The sequence below is a fragment of the Scyliorhinus canicula genome, chromosome 1, assembly GCF_902713615.1.
Source record: "Scyliorhinus canicula chromosome 1, sScyCan1.1, whole genome shotgun sequence".
In the NCBI taxonomy this organism is placed as follows: domain Eukaryota; kingdom Metazoa; phylum Chordata; class Chondrichthyes; order Carcharhiniformes; family Scyliorhinidae; genus Scyliorhinus; species Scyliorhinus canicula.
Window position 1 is genome coordinate 113,625,192 of NC_052146.1, and position 14,203 is coordinate 113,639,394.

General features: G+C 49.8%; 1 protein-coding gene across 6 annotated transcripts in view; it reads left to right on the forward strand.

Annotated features, from left to right (window-relative positions):
* LOC119966434 (centrosomal protein of 85 kDa-like) overlaps window positions 1-9,121 on the forward strand; it is a 51,934-nt gene extending 42,813 nt beyond the window's left edge. For 3 of the 6 annotated variants that reach the window (XM_038798128.1, XM_038798138.1, XM_038798112.1), the window contains 5 exons: window positions 624-754; window positions 1,433-1,550; window positions 2,269-2,454; window positions 6,662-6,814; window positions 8,736-9,120. In XM_038798128.1, the coding sequence (XP_038654056.1) occupies window positions 624-754; window positions 1,433-1,550; window positions 2,269-2,454; window positions 6,662-6,814; window positions 8,736-8,894 (747 nt within the window). In that variant the 3' untranslated portion in view covers window positions 8,895-9,120. Of the gene's footprint in view, window positions 1-623; window positions 755-1,432; window positions 1,551-2,268; window positions 2,455-5,121; window positions 6,194-6,661; window positions 6,815-8,735 lie in introns of those variants that run through there. The other 3 variants (XM_038798118.1, XM_038798102.1, XM_038798145.1) reach the window with 2 other exon arrangements.
* The last annotated feature ends 5,082 nt before the right edge of the window (window positions 9,122-14,203 follow it).

The window sequence follows — 14,203 nt, forward strand, 5'->3', positions numbered from 1 at the left end:
TTTGTGATTGAACATTTTTTGCCTTGAAAGAGGAAAAGAAAGGATGGGCGAAGGCAGGCCCAGCAATCTCGTTACTGAAGATGTGTGGTATCGTTTTCGCTAACTAAACCATTGTCATGCAGAGAGGCTATAAGAACTGCCTCCAAATCTCTCAAACTACCCCAATCACACCGTCAAAGATTTGGCGAGAACTACTTGACTTGGAGCATGGGTCTCCACTGACGCTACTTGTTGGATGGTGTCATGAGAAGCGGTCTGAATGAGAGTTTTAATATTTACTTTCAAAGTGGTATGTTGATACAGTTGCTCACTGGTTCGTTACGTTTCTTTGGTGTTGGTTCCCCAGTTGACCAGATGCACAAGACTATGACCCTTGTTCCTTTAAACCAATCATTAAAGATTAGATCTTCATTTTTTTTGACACGTGTGCCTATCTGGCAACAGTTACTCATGGTCAGAAGTGACTTTCCTTGTGATGAATGCCTGTGCCTATCTGCTGACCGTTACATTCGGTCAGCAGTGACTTTCTTAGTGATGAATGAAGGCCTTCATAGTAATTCTGAAAGCGGCTGCACTGAACTACCAGTAGGTTTAACAATTATTTGTCCCCTCTCTTCCCATAGATTTTGAACCATGGATCCCAGCAATACCCATTAGCCTATTCCACTTTAGCACATCAGGAACGTAACAAATGGGACCCACTAATAAAAGCAAATGAAAGCTTGTTGAAAGAGAAGGAGATGGTTATTGAAAGGTATGTGTAATCATTTGTTTTTTAAAAATGCTATCAGTGAGAAAAGAAACACACTCCCAACCTTTATTGGTGGTAAATATTCTCTGGTCAGGCGCAGCATAGGTAGAAACTGTATAAAGGTCCATTTAGTATGCCCACTGGGCATTTGTCAGTCAGGTTCAACTTGACGCAGATTACATTTTCCAACTTTTATTACAACCATGTGCCTTTGAATGTCTCTCTCTCTCTCTCTCTCTCTCTCTCTCTCCTCTCTCTCTCTCTCTCTCTCTCCTCTCTCTCTCTCTCTCTTTCCCCACCACACACAAAAATAAAATCTCAGCGCATTCATGAGCATTTAATTTTCACACCAGCCATCTCTTGCGCTGAGTTATGCTGAATTTTGAACATCTGATGTGCCAAATTTAATTGGAATTGTTGCATCCAGGGAGCTGATATAAATACCAGGCTCATCAGAGATGAGCTATGTTTACATGGAGCTATGCTAACACGCCATGCTGTTCTTGCACTATGTTTCCCTTTTTCTGTATCCACCTCTGTACTAACTGATCATATGTTAAGAAATGAAAGAAAAACATTTTCATTTTGCTCTTTGAGGTTGTGAGCTTGTTAACGCTGTTGAATAGGGAGTATTAATCACATTTTTGTCTGTTTTATTCCTTTTACTCCTCTGCATTAAAGGCAGAAACAACAAATCAGTCAACTGGAGCAGAAGATGAGGGAGAGCGAGTTACAGATGCACAGTGCCCTGCTGGGCCATCCAGTTCCACTTAGCGATGTTTGCATACTCCGACTGCAGGTACTTCTGCTTAATTATGAAACCTAGGTCAAGTCCATACCAGTGTGAAACAATAGAAGAGTTGAATAGTGAAGTGGCAATTTTGGTTTGGTGTGGGGAAGGGAAAACTGGAGCAAGTCAGGAATTCCTGACAAAGAATGACTTGGAGTAAGATTTGGTGTGATAAATCTTGAATTCAACACAGGAATAATGAACTGTGGGGGAACAAAAAGGGTTTGAGGAACATCGAATGGAGCTAGTGTTCAAAGTAGAGACAGTTTGACAGCCAGAGTGTACACTTTTGTATATAATTTGAGAGCACAGAGGGGCCATTTGGCATAATTTTCCTGTGCTATATATTTCTACAATATATATAATTTTACAAATGTAACTGTTGACTTCTGGTGTGATTTCTCCAACACGTATCATTGCCAAAAGTTTTATTCTTTCAGTCTGTGTATTTGTATTATATAGCTCTAGAAATGGGGAGTTGGGATCCTTGGATGGTGGGCGAAGAAGAGACAATGAGAGCTCTATAATACGGAGAGTTGATAATGGAAAATGCATGGCAACATTGATTTCTTTTTACTGAAGTCATTGCTGACATTGTATCTGTGTGTTCTCAATAAAACTTGAGATTAATGTACTTAAAACTTTTCAATTTGCAAAAATGATGGAATGCAGATGAGTCCTAGTGACTCCATGAACCAAAAAATGATTTGTTTCCTTGGTTTTACAGGAATCACTACGGGAAAATGCTTTCTTGCGGGCTCAGTACGCAGAACGGACAGAAACATTGAATAATGAAAAACTGGAGGTGGAGAAAAAGCTAGCAGCGACGGAAGTGGGGATTCGTCAATTGAAAGAAAGTGTCAAAGAAAATACACAGAAGCACACTGATGACGTGAAGAGAATGGAAGAAAAGGCAAGTGTTCAAGTGTGGGGGAACTTGATGGGGCCAGTGGTGGCGAGTGAGCCTGGGCAGTCCATCGACCATGCTAGACTGCATAGAATCCCCACATTGCAGAAGAAGACCATTCAGCCCATCCAAGTCAGTACCAACCCAAGAGCACCCTACCTGGGTCCACGCAGCACCTAATCTTTTGGACACAAAGGGGCAACTTGGCATGGCCTATCCACTTAACCTGCACATATTTGGGCTGTGGGAGAAAACCAGACCATCCAAAGGAAACCCACACAGACACTGGGCGAGTGTAAGCTCCACACACAGTCGCCCGAGGCTGAAATTGAACCCGGGTCCCTGGTACTGAGGCAGCCGTGCTAACTTGCTTTTTTTATTGTGGATCTAGTAGTTTGCAAAAGTTTCCAAGATGGATAAATCCTTATTGAAACACCAAGATCTGTTGGTAATACAGCACGTGCTACAGGAACTTTGATTTAAGTTTTATGTGATCCATAAAGTTCTTGTGAATGCTGTTTTGATTTGGATTGTCTTTTAATGGGTGCACTTTAAACTAGTGCAGTACCGCATTTTGCCATTGTATGGCAGCATACACTTGTAACATCAGAATCCTCAATGGCAGAAACACATTTTTGATTTATTCATTAAACATGGGCAGGGGCAGCACGGTGGAGCAGTAGTTAGCACTGCTGCCTAACGGCGCCGGGGTCCCAGGTTCGAACCGGCTCTGGGTTATTGTCTATGTGGAGTTTGCACATTCTCCCCGTGTTTGCATGGGTTTCGCCCCCACAACCCATTTTTGAGTAGGTGGATTGGCCACACAGGGTAGGTGGATTGACCACTAAATTGCCCCTTAATTGGATAAAACGAATTGGGTACTCTAAATTTATATATTTTTTTAAAACATGGGTATTACTGACGAGGTCAACAATTATTGTCCATCTCAAATTGTTCTTGAGAATGTGATGGTGATTGGCTTCTTGAATGACTACAGCCTATGTGGTGCAGATACACTGAGGAAAAGTTTCAGAGTTTTCACCTAATCAGAGTGAGGAATAGTAATTTTAGTTCAAGTTGGGATGGTATGTAACTTGAGGCTCTTGCAGGTGGTATGCTCCCATGCACCTGCTGTATTTGATTTTTTTTTTAGGTGGTAAAGTTCATGGTTTGGAAGATACTGTCAAAGGAGCCTGGACATATTACTGCAATGCATCTTTGATGGTGCAATCTGCTGCCACTAGCTGGCAGTGGTGGAGAGTGTTGATCAAAAAGATTACTTTATCCTGGCTGTTGTCAAGCTTCTTGTGCTGTTGGAGCTGCACTCATCCAAGCAACATCCAGTTTGGTCAATCCACAGCTTATTTACTGCAACATACACATTGCAATACACAACAATTCTCTTTAAAGTATACATTGCACCACGTTGTTTAGAAGTTTCATTATGGGAAACCGTTGGTCCATTTCAGTATAACAGTTATTTCCTTTGGATTGGAAAATTGTGCATGTCACTCAGCTATTTAAGATAGATGAGAGGGCCAAACCATGGAATCATAGATCAGTTAGCCTAATATTTATTGTTGGAAATTGCTGTAGTCTACAATTAACGATGGGGTTTGGTTGGAGAGCCTGCATAGATGTGAAAGGTTTGTGACCAACCAGATTAAACTTTTTTGAAGAGATGACTAAAGTGGGAAACAGAAATGTCAGTGGAAGTTCTTTATATGGACTTTCAGCAGGCATTTGCTAAAGTGATTCTAAGAGCCTTCGGCTAAGGTTTTAAGCTCCTAAAATTGAAAGAAACTTATTGACCTAGTTAAATTAGCTGAGTGGCAGGGGGCAGAGTAAGAATAATGGGCAGATACTCTAACTGGCTGGATGTAACAAGTCTGTCCCGCAAGAATGTGTTGGGGCTCAATTATTCGGTGAATTTCTTGAGATAGAAAGCTGCATTTCCATATTTGTCGATGGCAGAAAGATGATTAGCATTTTAAATTGTATAGATGGATGGGTGAAATTAACCTATTATGTAAATGGGGGAAAATGTGTGGCAAATACATTTTAACGTAGGCAAATGTGAGGTCAACCTCTGGACTGAAAAATTCCAAGATTTTAATTAAAAGGAAGGATTACATAAACTGGGATGCGTTCCCTGGAATTTAGGTTAAAGCGTGATGCGATTAAAATTCTCCAAGGTTTTAACAAGAATAGATTGTGGTAAATGCAGAGAAATTACTTCTGGCTGAGTCATCTCTGATTAGACCCATAGTTCAATTAGAGCCAACCCTTTCAGGTGTGAAATTAGGAAACTATTTTCTAAGCACAAAGGCTGGTAGAATCATAGAATCCCTACAGTGCAACACACACAGTCTGCACCGACCCTGCCCTTATCTCCCGTAACCTAACCTGCACATCCCTGGACACCAAGGGACAATTTAGCATGGTCACCCCACTTAATTTGCACATTTGGACTGTGGGAGGAAACAGTACCCAGAGAAAACTCACGCAGACACTGAGAACGTACAAACTTCCACAGTCACCCAAGGCCAGAATTGAACCTGGTCCCTGGTGCTGAGAGGCAACAGTGTTAACCACTGTACCACAATGCCATTTGGAACTCTGAAGACAATTTATGTTGGATCAGTTGTTAAATTGATCACTTTTTTTATGAAGGGTTATGGAACAAAGGCAGTGATATGCAAAATCGCAGATCAGCTATGATCTCATTGATGATGGAACTGGTATGGGAAGCTCCATGGTGGACTCTTGTTCCTTTGTTCCTACACTCTCTCTCATCATGGTGAGTGAGACCATTATTTTCATAATTACCATAGGCTTCTGCTACCTAAACATGAAGCATCAGAAATCTGGTGCATTATCAGTGTGCAGTGAGGTGGTTTTTGCACACTGACAAAAGTGCTTGTTGCGTTGATTGTCAGAAATGCTTGAACCCTAGCACCTGATGAGATGGAAATGAGTCTGAAATTTCACTGACTTTGTAACTGATGAGTTTCTTTTTGAATTTGAAGTGCCCAATTCATTTTTCTTCCAATTAAGGGACAAGTTAGCATAGCCAATCCACCTACCCTGCACACCTTTGGGTTGTGGGGGTGAGACCTACGCAGACATGGGGAGAGTGCAAACTTCACGCTGACAGTGACCCAGGGTTGGGATCGAACCTGGGTACTCCGTGCTATCCACTGCGCCACCTGGTCGCCCCCGATCAGTTTTTTTTTGAATCTCGCTAATAGACTTGTAAAAAGAGCCCACACATGGGTTTTAGAGGGGTAGCAAACAACTAAATAAATCCAGACTGTCGTAGTTCATTTAGTATTTTATTCATTTATCATGGACACCTATCATAGGGACTGGATCATAATGAATGGCAAAGAAAGCTCAAAAGGCTGAATGGCCCATTCTTTGTCTATTATCTTTTTTTTCCTTTAAATTTAGAATACCCAATTTTTTCCCCAATTAAAGTGCAATTTAGTGTGGCCAATTCGCCTAACCTGCACATGGGTTGGGGGGTGAAACCCAAAGACTGCACCACCGTTCTGCCCTTCCTGTGCCTATTTTCTAGCTTTCTATAAAAGCTCCAGTTCTTTTCCTCCCCAGTATCTGTAGCCTTTTGGAGAGTGAGTTTGATTTTGGCTATCGTTGGAAAACTAAATAAAAATTATTCAGAGGTTTTATTCTCCAATGTTTTTCTTTCAGTGGTTAACAATTTAAATGGGCGTGACTAATTATTTTTTTTTTAATATAAATTTAGAGTACCCAATTCAATTTTTCCTATCAAGGGGCCAATCCACCTAGACTACACATCTTTAGATTGTGGGGGCGAAAACCATGCAAACACTGGGTGAATATGCAAACTCCACATGGACAGTGACCCAGAGCCAGGATCGAACCTGGGACCTCGGCACCGTGAGGCAACAGGGCTAATCCACGGCACCATCGTGCTGCCCTGCGTTACTAATTATTTTACAAGCAGATTGTTATTCAAAATGAATGGATTAATTAATGGAATGTTGCCACACAGACTAGATTTGATTTTTGGTCCTGTCCTCAAAGTTGGTTGGGCAGCAGTAGATTTGTTTATAAATTCCCAATGCTTTTAGATTAAGGTAGAGAACTCGGCCCAGCTTCCCCTCCTGTTTGCTGTCCATAGACTTGTTTTAGAGCTGCTGCATTCATATTTTCTTCTGTTGTTCAGGTCCGTGGCCGTGACAAACACATCAATAATCTGAAACGAAAGTGTCAGAAGGAGGCAGAGCAGAACCGAGAGAAGCAGCAACGCATTGAAACTCTAGAGCGGTATCTGGCAGATCTACCCACTCTGGATGACTATCAGAAGCAGAGCCGACAGGTGAGACTGTCCGTAGGCTATCAAGTGAAGTTGTATCTTTTTTGGGGTAATATTGTAGGCTGGACACAAACAGAGCACACAAAGTGGGTGAGGCTTTCAAATCTTCCACCGTAATAAATAGCACTTATTGGCATAATGTCTAAGATGTTGTACAAGGCCCCATTTGCTTCTTCAGAAACAATCTTGTGACGCTATTGAACAAGATCTCCAGATGACCTGACCAAACTGGAAGATCTTACCTGGCCAGTGTGCCTCATGTTAACCAGCACCACCAAGAGGTTTCTCCTAATTTTGTGCCTGTGAGGACAAGGAAAGTGCAGTGTCCCATGTGGCGAGGTGAGACTTCAAAGCTGCAGCTTCTGTCAAAGTTTACAGGGTTAGAATTATGTTTTCTGGTTGTCTGGATTTAATTTGCATGAGTGACTGCTTTACAGTTAACCCAATAACCATAGCACCATATGGCCGTACGAGTTTACAGTAAAGCTCCGACATTCATAACTGATGTGGGTGATTCCCTGCTCTTTGCATGTTTCCATCGGTCCTTATTCATATACAATTTCTTTCATTGTAATGGGATATTATGGTACGATTGTGTATATGAAATTGGAATTATGGGAAGAGACTTGAGCAGTTGAGGTTCAGAGCCTGCACAGGGATATGCGTAAATGCCTTGGTGCTGTAAATACTGTAGGATACAAATTGTAACGGTTTTTCTTGATAATTCCCTTATTTCCCCTTTTATTTTTGCTATTACCATTTTGATCCATGGAATATTCATGAATCTGTGACTTTAATGCAGCCTGTACCTTTAACTCAAGCAGAAGCAATGGCCTGAACCTTTAAATCAGCAGGAAGAATCTGGAAGGCATCAATGATGACTTGCTTTGATTGACTTGGCTGGTGGCCAATGAATTGGCTCAAATGTCAGTGCCCTGCCTGTGGTCAGTGGTGATTGGTTCTGGTCCCACTCGCCTGTTTCTCAGTCACAGGCTGGAGTTCTCAGTCACAGGCTGGTGTTCATTTCATTGTCGATTCTGTAGGCTGGATGGAGAAATCAAAACAACTTGATCCAGGAATATCCAGTTAATTCCCACCAAAAGGCCACTGAGAATCACATTTCTCCAGATAGGGCTGTGCAGGCAGAATCCAGAGTGGTGTGTGGAAAAAAGGTTGGTATGAAGTCAGAGGTCTATGCTGGTAAAGCTGCAAGATATACTGCTGAGCTTCAAGGAAGATTATTACATGCTATAGACCAGAGACTTTAAACCACACTAATACTGTGAAGAAAGTGCACTGAAGACCTCATTATCCAAAGCAAGGACTCTTCCCGTTTGTCCTTAATCCGTATTATTTTGCCATCCCTCTTTTATTGTCTTGTGAGACAGTTAAAGGGGGTAGTAGGTTCGCTCACTTGTTATCCAGTGTTAATGACTGCACATGTCATCTTTATTCCTGTTATAAATAACAATAATTGTGTTTCAACCTGGTGACTGTAATTACTGGGCAGCCAAGGGGGAAGGATTTCAGGTTTTTAAATAATTATTGGTTAACTCACTTGTGTGACTCCCAGACGTGTTGGGCTGGAATTGACCCCGAACTTGCCCAGGGTGTTGTAACAATATTGATTCTAAACTAACATTTTTACAATGCATTCCTTTGCCAACTGACAGGTACCAATTCTAGCTCGGCAAGATTTTCTCTCCAAAGCTGCCTCTATTAAATAAAGCACCCTATGTGGCAAAGGAAGGTTCTTGATGTATGTGAAGGTGAGCGGGGAGGACAGTGTTCGGACAGTGGCATCTGTTGACCAGAGAGCTGGTGTGCATCCATGCCCAAGTCAAGAGCTGTTGCATGGACTTTGAATAGAATGTTGTGTCCTCCCGCCAGTGCCGATATTTAGATCAGTGATTCTGCTTTGTAGCTAAAAGATGTGGAGCTGAGATGTGAACTGCTACAGAGTACAGTGCTGGATCTGGAGACTAAACTGGGGGAAGCTCGAGCACGATGTCGAGAAAAGGACAGCATCCTGGAGAAGCAGAAGCAGAAAGAGATGGAGTTGGTCTCCACAGTTCATGGGTAAAGTAACCTGGCTGGCACGTTTAATGTTCTGGTCTGAATCTATGGATTGTATTTTATCCAGAGGAACAAATGTGAGACTGAAATTCAAGTTACTTGAAACTGGACAATCATCCAACTCATTCTATCCGTCTCCTTCGTTGTAAAATAGGAAATGCTGGCATTTTAGAATCATAGAATTTACAGTGCAGAAGGAGGCCATTCGGCCCATCGAGTCTGCACCGGCCCATAGAAAGAGCACCCGACTTAAGCCCCCACCTCCGCCCTATCCCAGTAGCCCCACCTCCGCCCTATCTCAGTAGCCCCACCTCTGCCCTATCCCAGTAGCCCCACCTCTGCCCTATCCCAGTAGCCCCACCTGGCTGTTTTGGACACCCAAGAGCAATTTAGCATGCCAATTCATTTAACCTGCACGTCTTTGGACTGTGGGAGGGACCCGGAGGAAGCCCACGCAGACACTGGGAGAACATGCAGACTCCACACAGACAGTCACCAAGCCGGGAATCGAACCAGGGACTCTGGCGCAATGAAGCAACAGTGCTACCATGCCGCCCCCCTGGAGGTCAGTCAGCTGCTGAAGCACAATAGGATAGTGTTTTGATGCCATCCCATTCAAAACCTAAATTTGTCACTTTTTCTTCCCCCCCGTCCATTTCCCCCCCTCCGTTTCTCCGTCCCTCCTCTTCCTCCGTCCCCTCCTCCTCCTTTCCTCCGTCCCCCCCCTCCTCCTTTCCTCCGTCCCCCCCTCCTCCTTTCCTCCGTCTCCTCCTCCTTTCCTCCCTTTTCTCCTCCCTTTCCTCCGTCTCCTCCTCCTTTCCTCCGTCTCCTCCTCCTTTCCTCCTCCGTCGTCCCCTCCCCTTTTCTTCCTCCGTCGTTCCCATCTCTTTTCTTCCTCCGTCGTCGTCCCCTCCTCTTTTCTTCCTCCGTCGTCGTCCCCTCCTCTTTTCTTCCTCCGTCGTCGTCCCCTCCTCTTTTCTTCTTCCTCCGTCGTCGTCCCCTCCTCCTCCGTCCCCTCCTCCTCCGTCCCCTCCTCCTCCGTCCCCTCCTCCTCCGTCCCCTCCTCCTCCGTCCCCTCCTCCTCCGTCCCCTCCTCCTCCGTCCCCTCCTCCTCCGTCCCCTCCTCCTCCGTGTCCCCCCCTCCTCCGTGTCCCCCCCCTCCTCCGTGTCCCCCCCCTCCTCCGTCGTCCCCCCTCCTCCGTCGTCCCCCCTCCTCCGTCGTCCCCCCCCCTCCTCCGTCGTCCCCCCCTCCTCCGTCGTCCCCCCCCTCCTCCGTCGTCCCCCCCTCCTCCGTGTCCCCCCCTCCTCCGTGTCCCCCCCTCTCCTCCGTGTCCCCCCCTCTCCTCCGTGTCCCCCCCTCTCCTCCGTGTCCCCCCCTCTCCTCCGTGTCCCCCCCTCTCCTCCGTGTCCCCCCCTCTCCTCCGTGTCCCCCCCCCCCTCCGTGTCCCCCCCCCCTCCGTGTCCCCCCCCCTCCTCCGTGTCCCCCCCTCCTCCGTGTCTCCCCCCCTCCTCCGTGTCTCCCCCCCCACCTCCGTGTCTCCCCCCCACCTCCGTGTCCCCCCCCACCTCCGTGTCCCCCCCCACCTCCGTGTCCCCCCCCACCTCCGTGTCCCCCCCCACCTCCGTGTCCCCCCCCCACCTCCGTGTCCCCCCCCACCTCCGTGTCCCCCCCCCCCTCCGTGTCCCCCCCCCACCTCCGTGTCCCCCCCCCCCACCTCCGTGTCCCCCTCCCCCTCCGTGTCCCCCCCCCTCCTACTCCTTTCCTCTGTCCCCTCCTCCTCCTCCTCCTTTCCTTTCCTCCGTCCCCTCCTCCGTCCCCTCCTCCTCCTCCTCCGTCCCCTCCTCCTCCTCCTTTCTTCCGTCCCCTCCTCCTCCTCCTTTCTTCCGTCCCCTCCTCCTCCTCCTTCTTTCCTCCGTCTCTCCTCCTTTCCTCCGTCCCCCCCCTCCTCCTCCTCCTTTCCTCCTTTCCTCTGTCCCCTCCTCCTCCTTTCCTCTGTCCCACTTTCCTCCGCCCCCCCCTCCTCCTTTCCTCTGCCCCCTCCGTCTCTTCCTCCTCCATCCTTTCCTCCGTCCTTTCCTCCTCCATCCTTTCCTCCGTCCTTTCCTCTGTCCCCTCCTCCTCCTTTCCTCTGTCCCCTCCTCCTCCTCCTCCTTTCCTTTCCTCTGTCCCCTCCTCCTCCTCCTCCTTTCCTTTCCTCCGTCCCCTCCTCCTCCTCCGTCCCCTCCTCCTCCTCCTTTCTTCCGTCCCCCCCCCCTCCTCCTCCTTCTTTCCTCCGTCTCTCCTCCTTTCCTCCGTCCCCCCCCTCCTCCTCCTTTCCTCCTTTCCTCTGTCCCCTCCTCCTCCTTTCCTCCTTTCCTCTGTCCCCTCCTCCTCCTTTCCTCTGTCCCCCTTTCCTCCGCCCCCCCCTCCTCCTTTCCTCTGTCCCCTCCGTCTCTTCCTCCTCCATCCTTTCCTCCGTCCTTTCCTCCTCCATCCTTTCCTCCGTCCTTTCCTCTGTCCCCTCCTCCTCCTTTCCTCTGTCCCCTCCTCCTCCTCCTCCTCCTTTCCTTTCCTCTGTCCCCTCCTCCTCCTCCTCCTTTCCTTTCCTCCGTCCCCTCCTCCTCCTCGTCCCCCCCTCCTCCTCCTTCTTTCCTCCGTCTCTCCTCCTTTCCTCCGTCCCCCCCCCCTCCTCCTCCTTTCCTCCTTTCCTCTGTCCCCTCCTCCTCCTTTCCTCTGTCCCCCTTTCCTCCGCCCCCCCCTCCTCCTTTCTTCCTCCTCCTCCTTTCCTCCGTCCCCTCCTCCGTCTCTTCCTCCTCCATCCTTTCCTCCGTCCTTTCCTCCGTGTCCTCCTCCTTTCCTCTGTCCCCTCCTTTCCTCCTCCTTTCCTCCTCCTCCTCCTTTCCTCCGTCCCCTCCTCCGTCTCCTCCTTTCCTCCGTCCCCTCCTCCGTCTCCTCCTTTCCTCCGTCCCCTCCTCCGTCTCCTCCTTTCCTCCGTCCCCTCCTCCTCTGTCCCCTCCTCCTCTGTCCCCTCCTCCTCCTCTGTCCCCTCCTCCTCTGTCCCCTCCTCCTCTGTCCCCTCCTCCCTTTCCTCCGTCGTCTCCGTCCTTTCCTCCGTCGTCTCCGTCCTTTCCTCCGTCGTCTCCGTCCTTCTCCTCCGTCGTCTCCGTCCTTCTCCTCCGTCGTCTCCGTCCTTCTCCTCCGTCGTCTCCGTCCTTCTCCTCCGTCGTCTCCGTCCTTCTCCTCCGTCGTCTCCGTCCTTCTCCTCCGTCGTCTCCCTCCTTCTCCTCCGTCGTCTCCCTCCTTCTCCTCCGTCGTCTCCGTCCTTCTCCTCCGTCGTCTCCCTCCTTCTCCTCCGTCGTCTCCCTCCTTCGTCTCCGTCCTTCTCCTCCGTCGTCTCCGTCCTTCTCCTCCGTCGTCTCCGTCCTTCTCCTCCGTCGTCTCCGTCCTTCTCCTCCGTCGTCTCCGTCCTTCTCCTCCGTCGTCTCCGTCCTTCTCCTCCGTCGTCTCCGTCCTTCTCCTCCGTCGTCTCCGTCCTTCTCCTCCGTCGTCTCCGTCCTTCTCCTCCGTCGTCTCCGTCCTTCTCCTCCGTCGTCTCCGTCCTTCTCCTCCGTCGTCTCCGTCCTTCTCCTCCGTCGTCTCCGTCCTTCTCCTCCGTCGTCTCCGTCCTTCTCCTCCGTCGTCTCCGTCCTTCTCCTCCGTCGTCTCCGTCCTTCTCCTCCGTCCTTCTCCTCCGTCGTCTCCGTCCTTCTCCTCCGTCCTTCTCCTCCGTCTCCTTCTCCTCCGCCTCCGTCCTTTCCTCCGTCTCCTTCTCCTCCCTCCGTCCTTTCCTCCGTCTCCTTCTCCTCCCTCTGTCCTTTCCTCCGTCTCCTTCTCCTCCCTCCGTCCTTTCCTCCGTCTCCTTCTCCTCCCTCCGTCTCCTTCTCCTCCCTCCGTCCTTTCCTCCGTCTCCTTCTCCTCCCTCCGTCCTTTCCTCCGTCTCCTTCTCCTCCGTCTCCTTCTCCTCCGTCTCCTTCTCCTCCCTCCGTCCTTTCCTCCGTCCTTTCCTCCGTCCTTTCCTCCGTCCTTTCCTCCGTCCTTTCCTCCGTCCTTTCCTCCGTCCCCTCCTCCGTCTCCTCCTTTCCTCCGTCCCCTCCTCCTCTGTCCCCTCCTCCTCTGTCCCCTCCTCCTCCTCTGTCCCCTCCTCCTCTGTCCCCTCCTCCTCTGTCCCCTCCTCCCTTTCCTCCGTCGTCTCCGTCCTTTCCTCCGTCGTCTCCGTCCTTTCCTCCGTCGTCTCCGTCCTTTCCTCCGTCGTCTCCATCCGTCTCCTCCGTCGTCTCCGTCCTTCTCCTCCGTCGTCTCCGTCCTTCTCCTCCGTCGTCTCCGTCCTTCTCCTCCGTCGTCTCCGTCCTTCTCCTCCGTCGTCTCCGTCCTTCTCCTCCGTCCTTCTCCTCCGTCGTCTCCGTCCTTCTCCTCCGTCCTTCTCCTCCGTCGCCTCCGTCCTTTCCTCTGTCTCCTTCTCCTCCGCCTCCGTCCTTTCCTCCGTCTCCTTCTCCTCCCTCCGTCCTTTCCTCCGTCTCCTTCTCCTCCCTCCGTCCTTTCCTCCGTCTCCTTCTCCTCCCTCTGTCCTTTCCTCCGTCTCCTTCTCCTCCCTCCGTCCTTTCCTCCGTCTCCTTCTCCTCCCTCCGTCTCCTTCTCCTCCCTCCGTCCTTTCCTCCGTCTCCTTCTCCTCCCTCCGTCCTTTCCTCCGTCTCCTTCTCCTCCGTCTCCTTCTCCTCCGTCTCCTTCTCCTCCGTCTCCTTCTCCTCCCTCCGTCCTTTCCTCCGTCCTTTCCTCCGTCCTTTCCTCCGTCCTTTCCTCCGTCCTTTCCTCCGTCCTTTCCTCCGTCCTTTCCTCCGTCCTTTCCTCCGTCCTTTCCTCCGTCCTTCCTCCGTCCTTTCCTCCGTCCTTTCCTCCGTCCTTTCCTCCGTCCTTTCCTCCGTCCTTTCCTCCGTCCTTTCCTCCGTCCTTTCCTCCGTCCTTTCCTCCGTCCTTTCCTCCGTCTCCTTCTCCTCCCTCCGTCCTTTCCTCCGTCTCCTTCTCCTCCGTCCTTTCCTCCGCCCCCCCCCCTCCTCCTTTCCTCCGTTCCCTTTCCTCCTCCTCCTCCTCCTCCTCCTCCTCCTCCTCCTCCTCCTCCTCCTCCTCCTCCTTCTCTCCTCCTTCTCTCCTCCTCCTCCTCCTCCTTCTCTCCTCCTCCTCCTCCTCCTTCTCTCCTCCTCCTCCTCCTCCTCCTCCTCCTTCTCTCCTCCTCCTCCTCCTCCTCCTCCTTCTCCTCCTCCTCCTTCTCTCCTCCTCCTTCTCTCCTCCTCCTCCTCCTTCTC